Genomic DNA, 12,542 nt, shown 5'->3' with positions numbered 1-12,542 from the left:
TTGGGGCAGCAGTGAAGTACCCCCCTTCCATCAAGAACTTAGAGATTCGGGAAATAAAGTGGTCTTATATAAGTTAAACAAGGAAAATACACAGAATACAATACAAAACCAAGAAAGCACATGAAAATACTTGACTGAAGAGGACAGGAGGATCACCTGGGTGTAACTGCAAAGGAAATGTAAGTGGGACAGCTGGGAAAGCACTGTGAACAGAAAGGTGAGGATCAGTCTGGAGCATGGGATGGAAAACCAGAGACCAGAAGCAGGCCCTGTCAGCTGAGCGCCTGCAGATGAATGTTGACATTCGTATGTATCTGGCAATCTGCTCGCTTCCCCAAGTGACAGACACCTTTCTGCAGAATATGTACCAGGGGATAGATCTGAACACATCATACAGCTCTGCACTTACATATTTCTCTTCTCAAGAAGATCTTGCTTCTCACTAACTAACTGATCTGAGAATTTCCCTCATAAAAATAGGACAGAGATGATATTTACTTTATAGTGGCGGAAAATGAAGCATAAACACATAGCAACTCATCCAAATTTTTTTCTGTGTCCACTAAACAAGTATGTGTGAATCACTGATGATTCTTCAGGCCAACTTACTTAGCTTAGCTATACTGAATCCATTTATAATTAATTATTCTATTGAGCACAAAGAAAACTCACTATTTGTTCAGAAAATATGTAATAAGGACAAATTAAAATTAGTTTAGAGCTCTTAAAATGAGATGGATTGAACAATCTGAGATTATGTGATGCATTACTGATGAATTTTTTGCTCAGTTTTCTCGTATAATATGAAAGGGGCATGGCTTCTCTGCCAAAGTAGGTTGAAAAGTTGAAAACGCTTACGTGACAAAATACTTAGATATGCTGGATAAAGTAGCTGAACTTGCAATACAGGGAGGTCCCCAAGGGCTGTGTTTGTTTGGCTTACCCTTGTAGCACCAGCACCCAGGAGAGGGCTTGGTGCATAGTAAGCGCTAAATAATAACTGATACATGCTGCTAACCGAGTTCGGAAGAGAGTTTACGAGGATCTGCTAACAGTAAAGGGTGGGCCAAGGAAGAAGAGGCTCCTGGCCAGCAGGGGAAGTGCTGAGGCTGAGTCCTGAACTAACTAGCCCACAGCTAAGTGGGAAGACTGATGGGCAATGGCGTCATCCACGCAGAGATACTGATCTCTTCTTCTGTGAACCTTCGATGCCTGTTGTACTGTTAGCTGGTTAGTGCCTGGATATCACCTTCTGTGAACTGGAACTCCACTAATAGTAATCGGTTTTCCTTACATGAGATCTTGTTAGAAAATGACTACAGGATTTTGCAAACACACCAAGGGGGCAAATGAATGTTCACCATTACAGATAGCCAAACGTGAGTGTGTACATAAAAGATGGGAGGCCTTCCTGAGTTTATAAAAATCTTTTTCACATGCAACTGAATTTCTGATGTCAGTATCACCATAGAGTAGATTTCCTGAGAGATGTCTTAACACCTCATCAATGAGAGTAGTCTAGGTCCTGGAGGAAAACAGGAATACAGACGGTAGAAAGGTTTACCTTTCATAGGTTTAATGCTGACAAAAATTTTCATAATCAGGAATATGAGAAATTAGTATTTGAGAAGAACATGTTAAGGCCTAAAAAAATTTTATGTGACGTAATTCAGAAGGAGCAATTGATTTTTAAAAAAACCACCAATCAAAATTTGGGGCTTCTCATCATGAGTTAATTGAGTTATCTGCTTTTCTTACTTAGACTTAATTTAGCACTATACTATTAAAGAAACTAGAACATTTGTGTATGGAGCTCAAGAGGTGAAGAGCTCCTAGCGAATACCAGGATCAAGCACTACGTTTCCAGGGTAATCTGTGACTATGAAAAGTGAACGATTCAGAGGTGGTTACTTCAGAATGTTTTCTAAAAGCATAATGATCTTTCTATTTTGTTTTCTCTAAAAAAGCAACTCATAAGGGGGATCAAATATATGGTGACGGAAGGAGGAAAAAAAAAAAAAGCAACTCATCCTGAAAATGCTATATTAGACTTGTAGCATTAAAGAAACAGGAAGAAAAGAGGAAGGATAAAAAGGTACCACTGTGTTGCCCTCCTCAGGTCTCTGAGAAATACGTCCTTCCTCAGAGGAATGGAACACAATGCTCTGGCTGTGGAATTCTGAGCACGACAGTCACGCTGAAAATTAAAGTTATTAGCGATGACTGAGCATGAGCCAGAGCTGCTGAAATCACCCCTCTGCCCTCACTGAACATGCATGACCTGTGGCTCGGTTCTCACTGTGGAACAGCGATCTCTGAAAGAGAGCAGAAGAGGGGACCTAAGCGCTTTGGGCTTGCTACTTCATTTAATTTCACACCAACCCTGGGAGGCAGGTAATAGAATCCAAATTTTAAAGACGGGGGACATAAATCTTAGAGAAGCCATTTGTCCCATGGGTAAAAGGGGTAGCTAGAGTTACAACCAAGGTCTGATGAGCTCTCTCACAGGCTGTTGCTAGGAAAAAAGACATTTGTTTTCCATTAATACAATATTTGACACAGTAGATGCTCAGTGAATCTGCAATGAATGGACAAATAAAACATGTCACGCAGGATGAGGTGCTGAGGCTGTCAGCAGGAAAAGATGGGAGAGCCAGGGACTACACTCCACAGAACGGTTTTGCCAAATGTTTAGGACAAGAATACTTGAAGCACTACACTGCAAGCTTCTTTAAGGCAAGTACTGAGTCTTTATTTCCCCCCTGCCTAGAAAATGTTGGAATAAAAGAATATATTATCTGACATTTAATCCTAATGCAGAGGATTACGAAGTTGCAGTTGTAAATGAGACTGTCTAGATTCAAACCAAATCAGTTTAAGTTTGTAGCCTGTACTCTTATAATGCTATTGTTGATTTCAAAAACAGAAAAACCACCCCATCTAGCCTGTCTTGCAAAGCTCAACCTGACACATCTGCACAGAGCCCACAGGGCAAGGCCAGACTTCACACCAATAGCCAACACAATATGGAGGCTGGGACATTCTTGAGGTAGAAAGAAGAAGAGGATGCTGAGTGAAGGCCATCTGTGACCGGCACTGCAGCTAACCAAACACACTGTATTAATGCTTCCCAGGGTTCCACCTGGGTTTCCATTCAATTCAGTGTGGGTGCCTGATGGTCACACTGGGGGCTTCTTCATGACTTCTAATCTGAACACACTGGTTGGCACCCACCACAGCACATCTGGAGTTTGTTAGACAACCTTTAGATTTTACTTTTTTCATTGGCCCTGGCTCCTTCCTCTGATGCAGCCTCTCCAAGTGGTGCTTTGCCATGAACGAGTCAAAGAGACAAGTAACCCTGGGGGGTGGGAATAAGTAAATTGGGACCACTGTAGAGGGTGACCTCCAAATCTGTAAGTCCCTCGTTGCTTCACCTCTTTCTGACAACAGGAATCGTATGTGAATTCCAACGGCCCATCAGGCAGTGCAGCTCCATTTACTGGAAAGCCTGGTCAATGCTGACTGCTTCCTTGTAAGGAAACGGCCTTTACACTGAGGCACGTTCCAGCAATTCAAGGACTAGAAGCTTTAAATTAAAACAACATTGATTCCATATTCTCTTTCCAAAAGGCCTCTCCCTTGTCCAAAAGTTAGTACACACACTCAAGAGAAATTAAAGAATCAAAATGCATTTGGCAAGACCCATTCCTTCCTGCTCACAGCACCGCGGACACATTTGAGAGGGCAGGTACATAAAACTTGACATGGAAGGGAGACAGAAAACCACATCAGGAAGGACTCCCAAGAACCCCATTCTTTCTCCTTACACAGGTCACATCACTACAGAATCCTCAGGGCATAGAATTACATATAAGATATTAGGGATTTATTTTTTAGCCATTACTTTCTAACACTATAAATTCATGGATTAATTAATATCATTAATTTTCACCTAATGGAAACACATAGTGTTGAGAGCCAGGTCATCAAAGCCACTGTGAATGAGATACAGTATTCGAGTCTGCTAGACATTTTATTCTATTCGGTGTCTTAAGTGGAAGACCATGAACGAGTTCAGTCATGTCGATGTATTCAGGCCTAACTACTTAAGAGAGCTGATAGTGCTAAATATACATGCTCGTAAACTAGCAAAAGCCTTTCCTCAACAATACCCCATTATTTTATATTATCAGCTTCCCCCCTTTACTGAGGTGTAATTGACAAATTGTAAATATTAAGCATTACATTTGGGGAGGGTTTAAGCTGGGGAAAAAAAGGGCAAAACTTTGCTCTTACCTTTAGAGCTAACCCAGCCCAGAATACCTGGAAATTGTTTAAATAAAAATATACTTAGTGCCTTCTGTACTAGGAATCTAATTGGCTATAAAAACAAGTCTTTTTCATTTCAAATGGACAGAACTGCACAAATTTCATCCAGCCACTGCACAAAGTTAAAAAAGACTTCTGATATGTTCTAAACCAGTCCTTTTACCAAGAATATTCTGCATTTTCTAGACATAGGCAGAGATTTGATAAGCAAATTAAAATGTCTGTTTACGAAAATTAACTAGATATAAATATCGGGGGCCAAACCCGAGACACAAGACCGTACTATCTGGGATGGCAAAGACGTGGGTGGAGAATGTGTGGGGCTGGCCCCAGGGACCCTCCTCCACGGGCCTCCTGCCATTAACTGTACCTGCTGCTTGAGCTGCTGCACCAGACGGTCCTTCTCCCGCTTTAGTGCAGCCACCTCCTCTTGGGTCTTTTTCTTAGAGGATGAAAGCTCCAAAAGAGCTATGTTGGCATCTTTTTCACTAATGGCAGCCAGAAGAGCTTCTTGCCTGCAAAAGAAGGAAGATGCTAAGACTTTCATTTAATCCTCAACGATCCTTGGAAGTTACTATTATTATCACCTCTATTTTATGAGTGATGAAACTAAGGCTTAGAGAGTTTACATAGCTTGCCCAAGTTCACACTTGAAATAAATGATACAGCCAGGAATCCCATTCAGGTTTTTCGGACTCTCAATGTCTTTATCATCTTGTTATACTGACATCTCAATAAAGAGTTCCTAGATGTAAACTTTGAAAGGACACAAAGTTAATGACTTTTTTGAAAGCAAGAATGATCTAGTCATCTACACACTTTACCCATTTAACTCATTTTTTTGGTATTTAGTCGCTTCCATGCAAAATGAGGCATTACTGAAACTGAAAATATTTTTATGTGTAGAGTGTATAACAAATTGCAAACAGTAAGTAGAATCTAGAGAATCAGCTGTCTGTTTCTAGGGCATTCTGGACATCTGTAATTCTTTTTATCTCATCAATGCAAACAAGTTTCTATTTGGCAAAGATCTGCACACTCTGAAACAATAATTGAAACTTTACAGATTCCTTGTGGTTTAAATCAGTATTTTTTGGTTAATATCCAGAAGGAAAAGAAGGTGGGATTAAGTAAGAGGTGAACAGGAGAAATTCACAAAATAATCAGAATGAAGTTGGTGAACAATTAGCTTCATTGTTTAAAATGCATTCCTCAATAGCTCATCCCTTCTGTAAGTCATCTGTAAGAAGACAGGTTTGATTTACAGGACTGTGTAAGTGGCCTGAGCTTTTGACCTGAGGAAATGCTGAATCTGAGAAGGCACTGCCCAAGTTGAACCCTGCTTCTGTCTTTTGTTAAGACAATTATGCTTCAATAGCAGTCATATGGAAGAGGTTTAGTTTGGCCACAAGCTGGAAGACTAGCTCCTGAACAGTCTGACAAGGATATTTTGTATTCTGGATGAGTAGGTCTGGGGAACTGCGAGCAAGCAGTGCTAACACAGGCAGGTTGCAAATAGGTGTACATCGTGGAAGTGAAGATTTGTTTACTCATCTTTGCTGCTGAAAAGGGAAGAAGGTTCTCACTGACCCCAGTATAACTTTCCACTGTCCCCACAATATATAATTCTAAGAAATGGCAGATGGCCTATCCTGGGAAGCGCTAGTCAACACCAAGGGGATAATGATAGTCTAAATATATCCACTGACCACTTGAAAAAAATATGTTAAGTGGTGAAACGAGAGCTTAAAGGCTACAGAGTTCAAGATGGTCTCACTATGCAGTTTCCTGTTGATTGTTATCATCTGTTCCTTTTTGGGAAGCTCAAAGACTGACAAAGCTGAAATGAGAAACGTGCTTTCTCAATTAGGGTGCTGCATTTCTGTGTACCAACAGTCAGAATTACACATTCAGCAGCAGGCAAACAAGAGATGAATGAAGAAATTCTTCTATCCAATTAGATTAACTCACAAGCACCTTCACTGAATGCAAGATACAAAGGTGATAGGATCTGAGTTCTACTCCATGCTTAAGGAAAACATCGTAATATGAAATAGTGAAAATTATTCTTTATTGTTGAAGCATCTTACTGAATTCCAAATTCTTTTATAAATGAATAGGTCAGCTAGTGTGGTACAGTTAATCTCTGGGGTAAAATGTCACATTCTCAAACTGCAATATGATATAACAGGTGACAATTCAGATTCTGAATTTTAAAATAAAGGATGTGGCAATGGAGGTTGAGCCATTGGAATACTGTCTTTTTAATAATATATATATAATTTGAAGTATTTTTTGTATACAATTCAAATAGAAATTTATGTCTTTGATGCTATTTATTTTGTATTGGGCACTGATAATATACTGTGAACTGTACAGAATCACTTTCTAAAAATTTTCTAGTAATAGATTAACATACCACTGTCCTTTCCATTTTAAAAGTCTACTCTTGATATTGAGTTCTACATGTGCATGTGCCTAAAAAGGGCAATTCATAGTCAAGACAATAAAATGTTTTGATTATATATTATACATACAATCATATAAACCCTGGGTACTGTTAGTAACTTTTACAGGTATATTAGCTTGTAGGTTTTTCTTTTGTTTTTGGAAAGGGACAGAGGTAGTATTGTTCTCTTGTCTATAACTTTGCTAAATTTGAAATGGACTCTATAGGGGAGGCCAACCTGTTGAAAAAAATTTGGAAGTCAGACAAGAATATAAAAGGTAATAAATAGTAACAGCCATCTAAATTTTGGGGAATAAGACAAACTGTTGTTCGCTTCAATGTCTGATAGAAAAGACCATGTGGTACAGTTGACCTTATGTGGTTAAGTTTTACAGAGCACTCAAAAGCATCTAAACTAAAAAATTTTGTTAAGAACTCCCTGCTTTTCAGAAAGAATGAAATTCAGAGTGGAAAAAAAAAAGCAACCTGCAAAAAGAATCTTATTTCAGTATCTACATACTCTTAATAAGGACTTCTTTGAAAAACAGACATTTTCTGATAAAATTAACACTCATTCATTGAAGAAAAACTAAAAGACACAGAAAACTATAAAAAAGAGAATGAAAATACCAGAAATATTTTCTTTTTAAATCAGACACAATTGCTTGAGATCTGGAAGTCACACATTCTAATTCTAATATGGCTACTTGAAAGAAAATGAAGCTTGCTAGGGATTAAGAACTGACTTTAAGAGTTTCACCAACTAAAGGCTACCACAGAAAAGCAAGACTTCTGAGGGGAGCGTGTTCTGGCTTCACTTCCCAGGCGCCCCTCTGGAACAATACAAGCACATAAACTATGAAAGCTAATATATGTATGTATGCCAAATGACTCTCCTTGTTCTGTTAGTGTCTTTTCCTCAGTTAAAAAAGGAAAATGTGGACACAGAACCTTTCAAAGTGATTAGTAACCCCAGACTGCATGACTAACAGGCCATATTACCCACACAATGAGTAGGTAGGAGCAGAATTCCAACTTTTTAAGTCATTAAAGTGGTCTATTCACTCTACCCCTCGTGTTTGAAACTACCAGAACAGTTGAACCTGCCCTTTGACTGGCAAATTCTAATAGAATCAAGATGTCTCTAAAAGTACTCTGCTGTGGCATTTGAGCTTCAGGAAACAGCAAGACCACCTCATCTGTCCCTCCTTCTGAGCAAGTTTCAGAAACAGGAGGCAAGTACCCAAGGAAAATGGAGCCCAGAATCCTTTTGATGGTTCCTGAATCATGGAGAACATTAGCCTTCTATCATTAGTCAATAAGAGATATAGTCAATATTGGAAAGATGGCAGTTAACAATTTAAAAGACTCCTAAATAAGTGTGTGTCCCCGAGGTTTATTTTTCCCTCTCCATCCAACTGGTTATTTCATATTGGAAGATTACATAATCATGTTTCATAAATTCCATAATCCTGAAAACATCAGGAAAGGGATCAGATAAAAGCAAGAACGAGAACAGTAGTTTTAGATGTATTACTGTCACTGATACGTAGGCATAGTTTAATCTACTTCAATTGTAAGATAAATCTAAAATCTACATGCTTTAAAAAAATTACGTTTATTAGCATAACATAGGTCAATAATAACATGATGTAAGTTTCAGGTGTACAAATGTATAATACATCATCTGCATATTCCGTTGTGTGCTCACCACCCAGTTTAGTCTCCTTCTGTCACCATGTATATGACCCCTTCTATCCTCTTCGTCCTTCCCTCACCACTTTTCTCTCCTGGTAACCACCATTCTGTTGGCTCTTATCTATGAGTTTGTTTTGTTTGCTGTTTTTTGTTAAAATCTAGATTATTTTATTGATGCCTCCTTGATTCTGATGCCTTCTTTACTTGTTATTTAACTAATTAACTATCCAGAGTGAGTAGTAAACTACTAGGATATCTCTTCAATTCTTTCATTTCACTTCTTTTGATTACTATTTTCTCCAATTTCCCTTACAGAGGTCTCAGAGAGTATGGCAGACACACTACACCAATTCAGCTCAGCGAAAACCAGTCTGTAGGGTGAGCCTACCATTTTTCCCCGAAAATAAGACCTAGCCGGACAATCAGCTCTCATGCGTCGTTTGAAGCAAAAATTAATGTGACACCCGGTCCCAGAACATTAAAGATGCTTAGAGCCCTACAGAAAACAAGATCCCCGCTTCTGACTCTATTAAGAAACTTCTACAATAAAAACTGAATAGATTATAGAGGTAAGGCATGGTCTGATTCTAAGGAAGCACACACTTGCATAAAGCCAAATCCCGTAAGATCCGAACGTGAGCCTTGGACTCAAGCTACTCTGCAATTTAATATTTTAATGATTCTTCAGAGGGGAAAAAAAAAAATCTAATTTTTTTAGTGTGTCAAAAGACATAAGAAATTTATCCCATTCATATTTAATACTGTCTTAACAATCAGGAAAGGCATCTTTAAGAAAATACAGCAGAATGAAGGAACAGGAGAGAAAATGTTTTGATTACTACAGACATTATAGATTTTGTAATAATACACTACAGCAGTATAACAATGGATGGAACCTCACTGAATCACATCAGACGCTCTCAAAAATTATACTAGAGCCTCTGCCCATTTTTCAGTTGGATTGTTTGTTTTTTTATTGTTGAGTTGCATGAGTTCTTTATATATTTTTGATATTAGCCCCTTATCGGAGGTACTGTTTGCAAATATCTTCTCCCATTCGGTTGGTTTCCTCTTTGTTGATGGTTTTGTTTTTTATTTGCTGTACAGAAGCTTGTTAGTTTGATATGGTCCCATTCATTATTTTAGCTTTTATTTCCCTGACTTTGAGGTCAAATTCATAAAATCCTCTTTGAACCCAAGGTCCATAAGTTTAGTACCTAGGCAGAGGTACCTAGGCAGAGGACCTGACCAACACTTCTCCCAAGAAGATATACAAACGGCCAACGGATATATGAAAAAATGCTCAAGTTCACTAGCTACTAGGGAAATGCAAATCAAAACTACAATGAGATATCACCTCACACCAGTTACAATGGCTATCATCAACAAGACAAATAATAACACTTGTTGGCGAGGCTGTGGAGAAAAAGGAACCCTCCTACACTATTGGTGGGAATGTAAAGTGGTAGAGCTGCTACGGAAAACAGTACGGAGGTTCCTTACAAAATTAAGAATAGAATTACTATATGACCCAGCAATCCTTCTCCTGGATATCTATCGCAAAATTTTGAAAACATTTATCCATAACGATACATGCACCCTGATGTTCACTGCAGCATTGTTTACAGTGGCCAAGACATGGTAACAACCAAAGTGTCCTTCGATAGATGAATGGATAAAGAAAATGTGGTATATATACACAATGGAATACTATTCTGCCATAAGAAAAGATAAATTAGTGCCATTTGTGACAACATGGATGGATCTTGAGATTATTTGCTAAGAGAAGTAACTTAGTCAGAAAAAGTAGAGAATCATATGACTTCACTCATATGTGGGATATAAAATTGAAAGCAACAAAGGAACAGGAGAAACAAAGAAACAAAAACTCATAGACACAGACAACAGTTTTCTGGTTACCAGAGAGTAAGGGGGGATAAGGGTTGTAGAAGAGGGTAAGGGGGACAAATATATGGTGATGGAGGGAGAACTAACTCTGGGTGGTGAATATATAATACAATATATAGATGATGTATTATAGAATTGTATACTTGAAACCTATGTAGTTTTGTTGACCATTGTCACTCCAATAAATTTAATAAAAGAAAAGGCACAAAATTAAAAAAAAAATTATACTAGAAAGTCCCAAAAGCCAGCTGCTGAGAAAAATAATTTAACAACTTTGCTAGTTCATTTGTTAGACATTTTATGTGCTGAGCTGTAGGTCCAGAAGCACGGACTTCTTATGCCCCGACACTTAGAATCCTACTACCACACACACAACAAGATACAGGTTAACCAATTACCAAATATGTGGTGAGCCTAATATGTTCCATGTCTTGTTCTAAGTACCACCGATACACTGGCATGATGGCTTTGCAGAACTTGGTCTATTACAGAAGCTAGACATTAAGCAAAATTTGGCACATAACTAAATAATGAATTTCTTTTAGCTCTTTAATGTTAGATGTCACACAAACTTTAATCAGCTCTTTTTAGTTCTACTGATGACATCCATGTGTCAAACATTACAAAATTTCACCTGTATTAAAAAACAAACCAATAAAATCTTTAGCCAAGGTTTCCTGTAACAAAGCCTGGGGCACCCACTTTCAATTTTATAATCAGACATAAGAAAGACTGACTTCATTAAGAATGCAGCAAAGGCATGGGGCGGCCAGGTGGCTCAGTTGGTTAGAGCGTGAGCTCTGAACAACAGGGTTGCCAGTTTGATTCCCACATGGGCCAGTGAGTTGTGCCCTCCACAACTAGATTGAAGACAACGAGCTACCACTGAACTTCCAGAGGGGCAGCCTGGTGGCTCTGTTGGTTAGAGCGCGAGGCCTCAACAACAAGGTTGCCGGTTCAATTCCCACATAGGATGGTGGGCTGTGCCCCCTGCAACTAAAGATTGAAAATAGAGACTGGACTTGGAGCTGAGCTGCGCCCTCCACAACTACATTGAAGGACAACTACTTGGAGCTGATGGGCCCTGGAGAAACACACTGTGCCCCAATATTCCCCAATTAAAAAAAAAAAAAAAAGAATGCAGCAAAGGCTGAGGCATTTGCAGAATGCAGGTGTCCATATGGGCATCATCACATGGCAAAAGCTACACTCCATGATTAAACTTGCTGCCCCAAAGTAATGGCCTCAAGTCCATAACTTCTTTGGGACGACTGAAAGTTTAATATTACTAATATAGAAAGATTCTCCTTCTTATCCCAATCCCATTTTTCCTGAAAATATAGCAAAAGTTATCCAGTGCTTCCCTCCGGAAATATACTTCAAATACGACATTCAAATGAAAGATAAGTTCTTCAAAGAATCACTTTGGCAAGTTATATAAAAACATTTAATCTAATGATGCTGCCAAATTTAAAACTGGTTTAAAATCTATCATATTATTTAAGTATTTTGAATTATGACAAATATCCTTTTTATTAAACTGAATTTTAGTTTTGAGGTCTAGTGTGAGGCATTGAAGTTAGACAATGAATCAGGATGATATGTTTTTTGGACCACAGTGAGTTGTTAGCATGTATATATTATCAGGGGCATCTTATAAATGGGCTCTGAAACCAACACCCAAGAAAAGAATTACAAATGTATTTTTAGCAATGGCAGCACCAATGGAATAAGTGTAAAACTTATCTAGATGACTATTTGGAGATTTAGTTGGACCCTATGTTCGAACATTCTTTTTATTTTATTTTATTGGGGAAGGGGAACAGGACTTCATCGGGGAACTTCCGGGACTTTTCCAAGTCAAGTTGTTGTCCTTTCAATATTAGTTGTGGAGGACGCAGCTCAGGGCCAGGTCCAGTTACCGTTGCTAGTTGCAGGGGGCACAGCCCACCATCCCTTGTGGGAGTCGAGGAGTCGAACCAGCAACCTTGTGGTTGAGAACAAGATTGAGAGCCTGCGCTCCAACCAACTGAGCCATCTGACCACTCGGGAGCTGAGCGGCAGCTCACTGAATTCATTCTAGTTGCGGAGGGTGCAGCTCCCTGGCCCATGTGGGAATCAAACCGGCAGCCCTGTTGCCAAGAGCTCGTGCTCT

General features: G+C 38.9%; 1 protein-coding gene across 16 annotated transcripts in view; it reads right to left on the bottom strand.

Annotated features, from left to right (window-relative positions):
- The window catches only part of ERC1 (ELKS/RAB6-interacting/CAST family member 1), a 484,493-nt gene that overhangs the window by 116,549 nt on the left and 355,402 nt on the right, over positions 1-12,542 (bottom strand). For all 16 annotated transcript variants that reach the window (XM_033116427.1, XM_033116435.1, XM_033116434.1 and 13 more), the window contains one exon: positions 4,703-4,847. In XM_033116427.1, the coding sequence (XP_032972318.1) occupies positions 4,703-4,847 (145 nt within the window). The remainder of the gene's footprint in view (positions 1-4,702; positions 4,848-12,542) is intronic.

Source organism: Rhinolophus ferrumequinum, chromosome 10 (assembly GCF_004115265.2).
Source record: "Rhinolophus ferrumequinum isolate MPI-CBG mRhiFer1 chromosome 10, mRhiFer1_v1.p, whole genome shotgun sequence".
NCBI classification, from domain to species: Eukaryota; Metazoa; Chordata; class Mammalia; order Chiroptera; family Rhinolophidae; genus Rhinolophus; species Rhinolophus ferrumequinum.
This window is presented reverse-complemented; position numbering and strand designations above follow the sequence as displayed.